The sequence below is a fragment of the Chamaea fasciata genome, unplaced genomic scaffold (genome assembly GCF_029207755.1).
Source record: "Chamaea fasciata isolate MVZ Bird 193981 ecotype frontalis unplaced genomic scaffold, bChaFas1.0.hap1 SCAF_13, whole genome shotgun sequence".
Lineage (NCBI taxonomy): Eukaryota > Metazoa > Chordata > Aves > Passeriformes > Sylviidae > Chamaea > Chamaea fasciata.
In genome coordinates this window covers 6,823,970-6,837,340 of record NW_027094098.1, presented here as the reverse complement: position 1 = coordinate 6,837,340, position 13,371 = coordinate 6,823,970, and the positions used below count along the sequence as shown (strand labels likewise).

At 45.1% G+C, this 13,371-nt stretch overlaps 1 protein-coding gene across 1 annotated transcript; it reads right to left on the bottom strand.

Moving 5' to 3' along the window:
- Positions 1-379: 379 nt before the first annotated feature.
- On the bottom strand, positions 380-12,667 carry TMEM40 (transmembrane protein 40). The gene is made up of 15 exons (XM_066195236.1): positions 12,580-12,667; positions 12,170-12,224; positions 11,666-11,745; positions 9,630-9,686; positions 8,890-9,029; positions 8,169-8,322; positions 6,727-6,834; positions 6,186-6,239; positions 5,265-5,300; positions 4,175-4,207; positions 2,747-2,812; positions 2,392-2,463; positions 2,237-2,311; positions 1,498-1,560; positions 380-1,074 (listed from the first exon to the last, which is right to left on the bottom strand). The coding sequence occupies exons 4-15, from the start codon at positions 9,676-9,678 to the stop codon at positions 1,055-1,057; spliced, it is 870 nt and encodes a 289-aa protein (XP_066051333.1). The 5' UTR covers positions 9,679-9,686; positions 11,666-11,745; positions 12,170-12,224; positions 12,580-12,667; the 3' UTR covers positions 380-1,054.
- Positions 12,668-13,371: the final 704 nt, after the last annotated feature.

The window sequence follows — 13,371 nt, the reverse complement described above, 5'->3', positions numbered from 1 at the left end:
AGGCCTGAGTACACCTGTTGGTGTTTCTGGCAGTGCAGCTGGAACTGCAGACAAGAGTCACTGACACTGGTGCTTCAAATTACATACTACAGAGAGTAACATTTCTAATTTTCTGAGCAAGGCTTGAAATTGTTCCTGTAAAACTCTGAGCCTTTTGGGTTTACAGCTTTCAGATTTACATTCCCTTATAAGTCCATGTTTATGGCTTTTTCTGTTCAACTGCTTGCCTTCATCATTCTGTGGGTATGAAGACCTTACATTTCTACTGAAAATTTAAAGATACCCCCTTGTGTTGCAGTCTTCCTATGATTGCAGTAACCCAACGATCTTGCAATGTATAACACATCCTATAAAATGAAATGAATGTCAAAGTTCTGTGTTTATTTTACTCAAAGAAAGAAAAAGGTTGGGAAATGAGTCAAATCAAGCACTTTGTTTTTCCCCTGAGAAAAGATGAAAGTGGCTGTTGTTAATAATCTCATTACTGCAGCACTCTGTCAGTGCCTGTAACATCACCCCAGCTCTCCTCGGGTGAAGCCACTGCCCGCCCACTGCTCCGAGTTCTGCCACAATCAATTCATCAGCCAGGAGAGCAGAGCCAGCCTCTGCCTGCTCTGGGCAGCACCAGGGGGGGGAGGAGGAGGCCAGAATTCCTACAGAAACAGACAGAGCCTAAGCCAGAACCAGCACAGGACATTGGGCAGTTGATTTTGGTACACCACAGGCAGACTGGTGTGATTTGTTATGAATGAGAGATGTACCACCACATGGCTGCCTCGGGGAGGGAAGGTGGATGTGTTTATTTAAATGGAATTGAACACAAAGCTACATCTCCATTGTCTTCCAAGCTCTGCTTCCACTTTGGAATCCAGAGTGGGGCCCATAGCCCAGTTTCAGGTTTATTTCGGAGGGAAAGGAGTGATGTTTTTCAGAGGTTTCACATTTCAGTATTTCACATTGGCCAGTTGGTTGTTAGGTTCACCTCACAAAGCAATTCCTTTAGTACTGGAAATTTGAACAGCCAGGTTTGGGGAACTCCCATGAAATATTCCTCCTAGGCAACTTTCCTCATGCCTGTGGGATGAAGAAAAAGACAGCTATCAGGACTGCTGTGCTCAGATTGTACCCATGGAGCTTTTCAGTATTCTTGGTGTTTTGTGTCCATAAACATGAACCAGGAATCTGTCTGAAGACCCAACAAGTGAAGCCTCCCTCCATCCCCCGAGTTTTTATTATAAGCTATAGAATTCTTATGCAGACACTGCCAGGAAATAGTAACCCATACAGGATGGAGTATTAAAAATGTGAAAATGTTCTACCACAGGGAAAGAGTCAAGACATTCATTTTCAACTCCAAGCAGCTGTAATGAACTGTAGTAAAACATTCCTTCTTTAAGGCAGTAAGATTAGGAATTGTCATTTACATGGGTTGGTCTTAATTCTTGACCAAACCAAGGTCCAGGGAAGACAGATGCTGTCAGTAAAAAGACCCGTTACCTCTTGGCCTGAATCTGTCAATCAGGGGAACAAAGCTGTCAAGGACGCTCCGAATTCGGTACACTGGGTGTGAAAACAAACATACAAGATATGCAACATAAAACATAAAAAAATAGAAAAATGGCAAAACCCAAACACTGACACTTGTTTAAACAAGCACATCTGCAATATCATTAATTAAAAAGATCAGGCTGAGTCATGAGAGAACCATCCACAACTTCCCACCATGTTAATGTGAGATTACAGAGGAGACAAGTTCTTGCTTGGGGAGCCATAACTTGCTGCTGGTGGCAGCTCTCCTATACCATCCCGAGGGATTGCCAAAACGCCGGGGTTTTAATATTTCCAGTAGCTGCTGCCATCCAAGTTTCTGCCCCGAGCTTGTCCTCAGTCCCAGGGGAATGCATGGCAGCCAGGATGCACAGCATCTTATCCAGTGGATCTGGAAAGACAGGCCTTGCTGCTAAAATTACACGTTGTCATGGCAACACAGCATTCGGCCATTGCTGCAGAAAGAGGTGACTCAGGGTCTTGTGATCACTGAGAAGGAAAAATGAGTCAACCTCTCCCTTCAGTAGCATTAAGGCTGCTTGTCTGCAGCCCTCCTGGAATTGGGAGATGTTAGGGGGAGTTACGTGGTGAGTTAGGGAATCTCGACCCGGCGGGTTTGTGGGCCTGTGGCAACTGTGTGATCCTGTCCTTAGTGCAGGAACACAGCTACCGCTGCAGGGACACTTACCTAGACCAAAGTATATCCCAGTGGTTTCCAGGGAAGCAAAGGTGATTAAACCAATCCCAAGAGAAATAGTCCAATCTAAGGCAACAAAATAAATGTTAACTTTGTTCATTTTTCCATGGTGCAACAATATATCCTTCTATTGAATCTAGCCTTACCTTTGTGGTAGTAGTAGCAAACTAGCAAAGCTCCAATTGCAAAGCAAAGAATGACAAAATGGAAGAATTCATCTGAAATTGAGAGGGAAGATTAGGTCACAACTGCAGCCATGGTCCTTCCAAATTCACCCTTAGGTACAGAGTATCACTCACAGAATGAAATCAATTTCCCTGAGATTTCTCAGGCACTAGGTTCAATGTTGTGAGAAGCCTCAATGATTTTCATCATGAAGCCTTGATGCACCTCAACAAAGCACACAGGTTGAAAAAATAAAGGTTTTTTTGAACCAGAGATCTTATTCTTGGACTAAGGTTTAACAGGCTTGACATCAGTTTGATTTAATAAATCAATTACCATCCTTCCGTATGCCCATCCACCGTACTGTCCATTGAGGGGGGTGAGTGCTCTCCTTCTCATATGCTACAAAAGAGAGAAGTCTTTTATTGACATGGAACTTTAAAATTAAGGAGTTTAAAGTTTATTTCCCTTTTTGTATCTGAAATGGATTGTCAGAGCAGAATATATGTAAAACTGTTTGTTGGTCTGTGAGCCTTTTAGAAAGATCATATTAGCAATTTTAAAATCTCTCCAAAGAGCATGGTTTTAAAAATGAATTTTAAAAAGTATAACCAGATGGCTGCATCAACAGTACTGAATTGTTTTAAAGTACTCTGGGTCTTTTCTGCCTCTTCTGGGACAAGCCATAGTCTCAGAATGGCTCTCAGAGGGGGAGTAAAGCCATAGTACAAGGGAGCTTCAGTTTGTTTCCTGGGTGCTTTGTACAACCACAACTACAGTAAAAAGATCCCCTTCAGTACTGAAGGTGTGAGAACCATCCCTCTACTTACACCTGATGTCAAGTACTTCTGCACCTCCCAAAATAAGACCTGCTGCTGAAATGAGTCTCCTGCAGCTACACTGGCATAGAGAAAAAACAACATAAGAACAAATGAGGTATTTTAGAGGTTCCAACACAGAGCAGTTTGCTCTTTGTCATGAGCAGAGTTGCCAAATTCTCTTTTTTCTCCAACAGTATTGCCAGAAGGAGCTGAGTATTTTACAATCTCTCCAATAACGGGTTTAAAGCAGCAGTTTTTCCTTTTCTCTTTGTTGGTGGTTTGAGCAGCCCCTGGGGCACCCACTGCACCCAAGCTTTTGGGAGTTGATTCAGCACAAGTTTCAGATGCTGATTTACCCTACACTGGGCAACCTGGCAATGAATTTTATCTGAAGATGCAACAGGTGAGTACTGGAAGGGTCCTTCATGTGAGCTGTAGACTTTTGCTGTGGTGCTTTTGAACCACAGAACAGCTAAACCTTGCCAAAAAATTCTGTTCTCGGTCACCTGATACAGGTATCACATTTTTGCCTCTTTGAGCAGTCTGGATTGATCACATTCTGGTTTGGGGGCAAACTCAGTTATTTTCTGATTAACAATGTAGCATTGCATTATTCTGACTCACAGATACAATTCTGTGCAGTTGTGTGAATGATCTGTAGATGAAGAATTTAGCAGAACATCAATTCACACTTGGCAAGTGTCTGTCCTCTATTACTCTACTTCCTAAATGTACCCGTCCCACTGTAACTTGGCATCATGGAATGATTTGCACAGTATTTCTTCCATTAAAGCATTCCATGTTATTACCTGCTTTCAACCTTCTATTCATGATTAGATAATCTCAAGGCATCAAGGAGCTGGTATTGCCCTCAGCACTAAGCAAAACTCAGTCCTGAAAGAGCATCCACAAAATAAACTTCTATTTGCAAGTTTGTACTCACCATCTGCATCTGAATCTTGTCTTCTGGCAATCTCTGAAAAGCAATATAGTTTTGTTATTTCTGATGGAATACAAATACAGAGCTTCCCACCATACTCATCACCAAGAAGCACAGTGAGTAATCACCTATCTGCAACTAAACTGGGGTGAGTGGCAGAGAGGCCAAACACCAAGTGGAAAAGTACCATGACCCTTTCTGCAACTGGCAGTGTGGGGAGAATATGGCACTGCAATGGATCCCTCTGCCCTGGCATTCCATGTGGCTCCTTGGGGATGGGTAACTCAAAAACCTCCCCAAGGGATTATGTTGCAATTTATAACTTCCTCACTGCACAGAACAAGTGGAGCAGATGTCCTCTCCAAAGGCTGCTCCACTGGGTTATTTGCCACTCCCAACTCATCCTGTGGCCTTGGCCTGGGCACAGGAGGGATGACCTCAGTAACGCAATTAAGCCATTGCCAATTTCCTGCTGTGGGCTTTTTACAAACATTCTGGGGCTGTGCAGCAGTGTCTGGTGTGAGGAAGCCTGCCTTCAGACTGCCTGTCTGTGCAAGCCTCTTGGCTGGCACTGCTGCTCTGCTGCCTGACATCTGCCTTTCACCTGGCACCTCCTGCTGGGAATGCTGTGAGCTTAGGCAGGAATGCATTTGGAGCCAAGAATCACTGCTTGCAGAAACCAGGTTCCAGGTCCCTGCCAGCCTTGCACTCCTGTTCAGCAGGAGACAAAGGGCTTCAGGGAATGCTAAAAACCTGCTTCTAGCTTTTTGGCTAAGACTGAACAGTTGCCCAACAGAGCTGCTGGGTTCTCCCCTAAGGAATGACTGCCATGAGCTGATCTTGTGAGAACCTGGCAGGCCTACAAAAATGGGTTAATCTGCCAGAACACCTTGTACAAATCACCCACTGTCAGCCAGTCACTACCACAGCCTTGCAATAGAATGACTGCACCATGCCCACATCCAACACCAGGCTAACTGGAAACCAAGGGATTTACAGCCTTGGAGCTATTTTTTAATGTCTCAGCAGGTCAGAAAGAAGACACTGCAGTTCTAGTCATTCCAGCAGGATGAGGTGACCTGGGAGTGCTTACCTGAATCTCGGTAGGGAACCATCTCTGCTGGTATTCCTAAAACATGACACAGAGATGAGGTAGGTTAATACCTGCAGTGAGTGTGTCTGGTGCCAGTGCCAGCCCATCAGCTCCCTGAAATCAGTGTAGATGTGTAACAGAGACAAGGAAGAGACCAAATCTAACTCCTTAAACAGCGTGGCTCTGCTGGGAGTTATTCAGTCAAAAAGTGGAAATGAGTGAATTCTTATTCCCCCCATATTCCATCTCTCCAAGTATCTGGAGCCAGGTAGAATCAGACTCCTATGAGACAGACTAGATCTCTTGATGTCAATTTAAATGAGCCCCTCTTACATTTGGGTTGAGCTCAGTTTCAGACATTAATTAAAATATTAACGCTTTACATTTTTACATCCATAGTTCTAAAGGTATTTCTGTGTATTGACACAACACATTTTCTTCATCTGCATTGTACTTATTTTCCATTTGTCCTCTGGTAGGAAAGGAAAAGCCTCAGGAAGGAACAAGGTGGTCCTTGCTGATGATCTGATGATCTGATGCTGATGATCTCCAGTCAGTGCTGGGGGCTGACTGCAGCCCCTGTAAGTAGTGGCTGTGACAGATGTTTTCAGAATCTCCTGTGGCATTTCAGTGGCAGCTGTGCAGACCCAGGCAGCAGGACTCCTCCCACAACAGCAGATTTTGCTGCTTTCCTGGTTCAACTCTGAGCACAGTGCATGGCTGAGTTGTCATTGTTAGTTGAGCTTCATCTTGTGGAAATGTCTTTTCTACAGCCAAATTCTGACTTGTCTTTCTTTTACATCTACACATGTTAATATACCTTTGTTCAACAGCCAAACCAAAGAATGCAAAAAATAATCCTTTTCTGGTTTATATTGGTTGCCTCTAGTAAAAGCCAATATTGCTGTCACTTTGTCCTACCTCCAAGTAACTGGCCTTCAGTCTTCTGTCTTCCTAAATCTTCCTCATCACTGTCTAGATAAGAGAAAGTGTTTGTTCATCAGAGTAAAGAAAAATGTGCTAGCAGCACCAGAAACAACAGCACTGTAGTTGTTTGCTCATAATATAACCATATGAAGGCAAAAATCAAGGCTTTGAAATGCAAGGGTCACTATTGGCTGCTTTTGCCTCACAGCTCCCTTCAAAGCTGATTGAATGGGTGAAACTCAGCAAAACCTGAAGTTGGATTAACTTGGGTAAGGGCTGCAGAGAGAAGTTAGGATCTTTTATTTGGAAGAAGCAGATTTCTAAGTTTCTGAAACAAACTTCCACAAGAGTGGGTGGCAGCCACTGTTTTGCTGATCATGAATCAGCTACTGACGATTTTCTACGTTCTCTCTTTTGCACAATTTCTTACTTTATTCAGAGCTCTACAAAATTGCCACATCTCCTGTGTCAATTCTTACAAACATGCAGTCAGACTAAGTTATGTATTAGGGAAAATAAAATAAATCCTTCTTACCTTGTGTATCTTCATCCATGGACTCATGGGATGAGTTTTCAGACTTTTTGTTCTCTTCTGAATATACAAAATTCTTTTCCAATCTCTTCAGGAGTTTCAATTTTTCATCTTTTTTTATAAAGAGAGAGAAAAAAAATATTATCAGTGACCATATTTTCTATTTTACAATTACAGATTTCACAAAGCTTTATTAAAAGTTGCCGAACGGAAATCAGACCCTTTGTCTAATTTCAGCTGTGTTTTTTGCACACAAACGGTAGTACGAAGCATCAAATGAAAGCATCATACACACTACAGTTTAGACCTTAAATGGTTGTAGAAATGCCTAAAGTTTCATATTTAGGCATTTAATTATTCATAATGTTACCCCTGTGCAAATTCCCACTCCCCGGAGCGACAGCAGCTGCAGCTGAATGATGCTGCAGCAGGAGAGGAGCGGCTCACCCTGCCCTGGGCTACTTCTGCCAGGGTTCCCTGTGCCGGGCTCCAGCTCCCTCCTGTGGCACAGGAGCACAGCCCTCACAGCCAGCCCACACCAGCACCCCAAACTGCTCCTGGCTCGTGTGGACAGGGGTGACTCTGAGCAGCTTCACACCCAGCTCTGTGCTCAAGGCTCATCTCTTCATCAGGAGCTGCAGGATTTGGCACAGGCAGGTAGATGGGATTCCTTCTCCTCCAGATCCTCGAGGCTGCTCACAGCCCAAAGGTCTTGTTACCAACATCCCTGCTCTGAGAGATGACCAAAGCTGGGCTGTGCTCCAGGCTGGGAGGTCTCTCCCCTTCAGGAACATGTTTAATCAAGGCAGAAGCAGGAACAGGATGTCCTTGAGGATCTCCAGTTAAATTTAGGGTCATCTTCAGTGAGTGCTCCTCTGTCATCTATTAAAGACAATTAATGACTATGGACCCCATGAAACTGCCCTTAGTTTTTTACTGCACAACCAGGCAATTAAGTCTCTTTTATCTTGTTGCCAGGTTCAGCACCCTGTGTGCCATCCCCTGTCCATTTCTTTTAGTTTTACATGTGCTGCTAGGGAATTACTTGTAAAAATATTTTCACTGGCTAAGCTCTGATTTCTTACCACTGTGAGTGCTCAGAGGGGTCCTGGCTGGCTGGATAACAGTCTGTGCAAAAACGTCAGGGAAAACTTCCTCAAGTCAGAGAAATTTCTTTGGCACCATCATCCCAGGACATGGTCTCTCCCTAAACACGGGTGTTTTTTCCCCTAGAAGAAGCCAAGTCTTGCTGCAGTAAAACACTAACTTTGGCTCCCATTACCACCACACCTATCTGCCTTTCCTGAGCAGTACTTCCAGAAAGTTCAGTTGTTCACTAATAATCACTTCCAGGCACATAACAGAGTGTTCAAGCTGCTGTCAAGTCCCACTGGCCCTGCAGTAATTTTAACAAAACAGCTGACAGGAAGACAGGTAAGACTCACCCTTTCCCTTGGAGCTGGGCAGCTGCCTGTACCCAGATGGGTTGGAAGTCTTCAGCAAAAGGTAAAGGAGAGCCATTGCCCTGACTCCTTTCTTCTCTATGGCTTCCAGGCAGGCAACACAGCCTCCGGGGAGGACATCACAGCTGTTAAGGAGCTGAAAAGAAGGTAAATAAATAGCAAATGGTCTTTGCAATAAAACACAGCCTGTAGAAGTACACCCTGATAGGCAAATGAGCATATCCCACCCTGTGGGAAATGTAACACCCTGCTCCTACTATACAAAGGGGAAACTGGGGACAAAGGAAAATGTCAAAACGGGAAGAGAATGTAAACTCCATTCAGCAACTCGGAGCAGAGTCATCACCTGGGAAAACCAGCATGGTGGACAATAGTTAACTATTCAGAGAGCTAGAGAAATATAACTGTAGGGTCTGAAAACGGCCATGCAATTGCTGCAGTATCTTACAGCAAAATGTCATTATCAATGGTCCTGCCTAGAACACAGTGAGGTGAACTGATCCTGAGGAATTTATACAGAGCCAGTTGTTTTTGCACATGGAGAGCAGTGAAGTAAAAAGCAGTGGCCTGAATCTCATTTATCTAAGTGCCCTGTTACACCTTTTAATATATTTCAGCATATCAGATAGTGGGACTGTATGTTCTCCCCAGAGTATAGTAGAAAAGTAGATTAACAAGCATAAGTGTTCCCTTGGCAACTTACGTTGTTCTTTTCTTCAGTATTCAGGATAGGTGGGTCAGTAGTGGCCAAGCATTTTACAAGTGATTCCCAGAAGGACTGGTCCATTTTCTCATGATTCTCCAAGTACTTGGCATCAGCAGCAAAAACTCTCTGAAAAATGTCTGTAGGGAAAACAAACATGTCACTGTGCAGGAGTGGGGTTGCATGGCGGTGTTCCTGTGGTGCTCAGTGCAGGTGTGGACACAGACACCAGGCTCTAACACACTGCCCAATACCAGCACACAAGAGAGTGGTGCTGTATTGTATAAAGCATCTCAGTCTGCCACAAAACAGTAGACAAATGTCAATAGTCCATACAAATGACTGATGTGCCTGTGATGCCGTTGTCTCTGTTAGAGAAGCACAGCAAGTCTGCCCAAAGTATTCCTAGCTATTTAACAGGTGCTTATTCTGACCACGTTTTACAGACAGGAACAAAGACCCCAAGGACTGCATACCAAGGTACTGAGATTGCTCACCAGGCATTTAATGCACAGTAAAGTCTCCTTCGTGTATCTAAATTTCCACTTGCACGTGCACAAAGCCTAACAAGAGGCTGTGTAAGTGCTGGGAATTGACTGCTGGTCTCTCTCTTACAAGCAAGGAGATGGATAGGGTGTGTTTTCAGAGGAAATAGATTTCATTGACTCATGCCCACCCTAACAAACACTGCTGTGCAGTGTGCATGAGCCAAAGCTCTGATCTTTGTGTGCTTCCCTCACCTTGCTGCTCTTCAGTAAGATCTGGGATAGGGACATCCAAATTCTCCATTGCTGTGCCTGTGTGAAAAGGCAGAAAAAGCACGTTTAGAATCAGGTCACTGACCTTCCTGGTGTTCTGTCTTTGATTTTCTGCAAACACAGCGTCTCTCTGGGCCTTTTGGTTTTGAAATCACTTCTGTTTCACATCATGATTCATTATACCCTCCTGGGACCCAATTCTTGACTCCTCCCAGTGAGCCGTAATGGCCTCTGGTTATTAGGAAAGAACAAAAGTCTAATTATGAGTAAAACAAAAAGAAGTCAGACTTGATCATTCACATTGTTCTTTTGTAAAGCTACCAAGGTGTCTAATTAAATATTTACCACAGATGTGAGGAGTAACCTAATAGGCTGGGCTCCATTCACGAAACAGAACAATTATCCTGTACCTTTGACATCCCAATACTTATAATGTATCAGCCAGGAAAAATAGCAGAAATAGTTCCTGGGAAAGTCCAACAAGAGTTTGAATTCTTGTCTCACGGAAGACTGATGCTTCAACATCTGCTCTTCCCAAGTTGTCTCCTGTGAGCACCCGATAGGGAATGCAGGAAATGCATCTTCCCCTTTTGTGGGTAAGCACCAGCTGATGTGGAAATGTAGGAGCCCAGCACACCACACCCTGGCCACTTGTTCTTGGCCACTCAATCAAGAATGTGAATTCATAGGCACTTACATACCTCCAGCTATGGCTTTCTGCCTTTTCAGTCTCTTTCTTGCCTTCCTATTTGCTCAACTTAGACCTTGCAACAGTTGATTGTTTAAGCTTAATCCTTTAGGCCTCTCTCTGGATCACACAGTCAAAATACCAGAGCTAAAGGAACCAAAGTACTTTAAATATAATATAAATATAACCATTTTTTCTAACTTATAAATTCCATAACAAAAAATAATTTATAAGTATCCTGATATTTTACTGTTGAGTGAAACTCAGGAGGTTTGTCTTTGGGGTGAAGGCCATATTCAGTGAGTGGCATTTTAAGGTAGGTTGCTGTTCCCCTGACCTGTCACAGCATCTGCCCTATCCCAGCTTTGCATCATCCCAAAGACAATGTGAGCAGGTGGGCACTACCTGCCGTGCCCTGCCACGCACACAGGAAGAGCAGATTCAACACTGAAAGCAGGGAGGACACTGTCAATGTCATCTTCATCTGCTATCAGACTGATTTACTTCCAAACTGCTCATTTGCTGGCCCAAATGAGCAGACTGCTCAGCTGTTCCAGCAACAGAAACACAGTTGGCTAATGCACTTTTGCATCCTGCTGTGGTAAGACCTGGATGCTACGAGAGAATCCAGGAGCAACCAGCATCTGCTCCCATCTCCCTTTCTGTGCCTCCAGCACAGCTCAGCCCAGTCAGTCACGAAGATTTACATTAACCAAGGAAGTTAGGTACCTAGTTTCTCTTACACTATGCACAATTAATTCCCCTGTGGCTCTTCTGGAAAGAAAATCAGAACTAAACATAGGACAAGTAGAGATGCTTAATTATTGTATGTTTTAAAAGTGACTTAGTTGATTATACCTCATAATGAGAGAAGGATGATGATACACAGGCATTTCAGCCTGGCCATGAGCTCACTGGGGAATGACATGAACAGCAGACTTCACCTTGCTTTCCTCACAGTAAATCAGAATTTAATTGCAGTCTTTTTAACGTGTTACAATAAAATCTGTGTGCAGAGTCAGATTTAGGAAGTGAGGTTAACAACTTCCATACACAAGGTTTTGCTTAGCTGATGAAATATATTTGAGGGAAATTGCTCAATGGGATAACAAAAACAAATTAAATAAAATAGGGTTGTTCTACCTTCAAGACAAAAATCAGACAATCCCAAACCTTTTCCCATTGAAACTACTTTTACCTTTCATTTTAAGTTACATGCTGACACCTAAACTTGCTAAATTTTATTTTAAATATAAAGTCCCTCAATGTCCTCTCAAACCAAACCAAACAACCAAACCAAACCAAACCAAACCAACTTCTTAAAGCACACCTGCAAGTCTTAGGTTGCTCCTAGCAGTTGTTTCCACGGGAAGATGCCCTGGAGGGCCGTGGTGAAAGCTGAGTTTCTTCCTGCGAGACAACAAAAACTGATCCACACCAGCTCAGTTTTAAACCATTCCTGCTCCAGTCTTCTTGGGCTGTGGTAATAATTCTGCTACCCTTCCTGCTGTCAAATGTAGCTGAAATGTGACACAGAAGTAGCAAAACGTACACTTCTCACTCTCCTTGAACACAGGGTGTAGAGAGATCCATCCCGGTGCATGTCACCCCAGGACAGCTCCCCAGGCTGGCTCTGAGCAGCCCCATGGGGGTGAGCATGGAGCAGGCACAGCCCATCCACTCCTTGCTGCAGCTTCCTTCCTCCCCTGGCTTTCACAGCAAGCCCAGACACGGAGGCTGCACTGCTGCCAGCCCCACACCTCTAAGTCCTGGGGGATTTCCTGCCCGTTTTCCAGCTCTGCCTTAAGCATTGATGGGCAATATTTGATATTACCTGGTTTGTGTTTCTCCTTTCAGGCCGTGTGCTTCTCTGTGGTTGCTGCAAAGCTCTGAAGGAAGAACATTAACTCATCAGAAGCCAGAAATGTTCATGCTTGTAGTCTGAGTAAAACTAAGGCAAACAAACCTTTCTCTTTGCAGAAAGTGTTAGGCTTGCCATGAGGATTTTACAGAAAAAGAACTATTTAAAAGATGAGGAAGTTGAGTCAATATGACTCGAGACAAGAAGAGAGGTAATAGGGAAGTCCTGTAATCCCCACAGCACCAGAACCCTTTTTCTGTACAGTGGTTTGATGCCTCAAACAGGAACCAACAACCCAGCAGTGCACCAAGAGCCAGCACACAGCCCCCAAACACCCTCAGGCTTGACCCCAAGAAGCTCCTGAACCCCTCCCCAGCTCTCACCTCCAAGGCTTTGCGGCGGTTCAGGATCCTGGGCCGGGGATCCCAGTGCCAGCCCCGGCTTGTGCTGGTGGGGGCGGGAAGGCGTCGGGGCCGGGCCTCACGTGGCCTCCCCTGACTCACGGGGTGAGCGGCTGCAGCTCCATCGTCCTCTGGCTCCCGAGGTCACACTGCAGCCGTGTGTCCCCATGTCCCCGAGCCAAGGTGGCCAAGGAGAGGGGAGCTGTGCAGCTCCCAGCCTGCCTCAGGCACTAATGGCCCTGAGCAGCCGGGACCCCTCACTGCTGCCCGTGGCTGCTCCAGCACAGCCTCTGCTCAGATTGGAGACCCAGGCCCACTTGTTTGGCCTCCCTGGGACATCAGGGGGGCACGGGGGATGTAGAACCCGCTCTGTGGGGAGAGGCCCTGGGCTCTGGTAAAGCTAAGCAGGGACACCATGATGGGGGTTTGGAAGCTCAGGCACACTGCCCTCCTGCACAGGGCATCCCAGGGAGGCACAGGTGGAATGCCTGTGCAAGCTGGGCCAGTGACAGCAAAAGGAAATGTCCCCTCCACCCCACCTGCCCCCAGCAGCCACAGAGGGCGCTGACAACACAAAGCCTCTGGCTCTGCTCATCCTAAACCCGCTGTAAGGTCATAGGTGCTCCCCTCCAGCCCTTCTCAGCCACCTCTGACACACACCTCCTCAGCAAAAGTCACCTGGAGCCACCCCAGGGCTGTTTGCTGTTCAGGGCAGCTGCTCTCTCACTGGCAGGTGACGCTTTCTGAGCCAGCCAGCCTTCACCACAAGGAAAT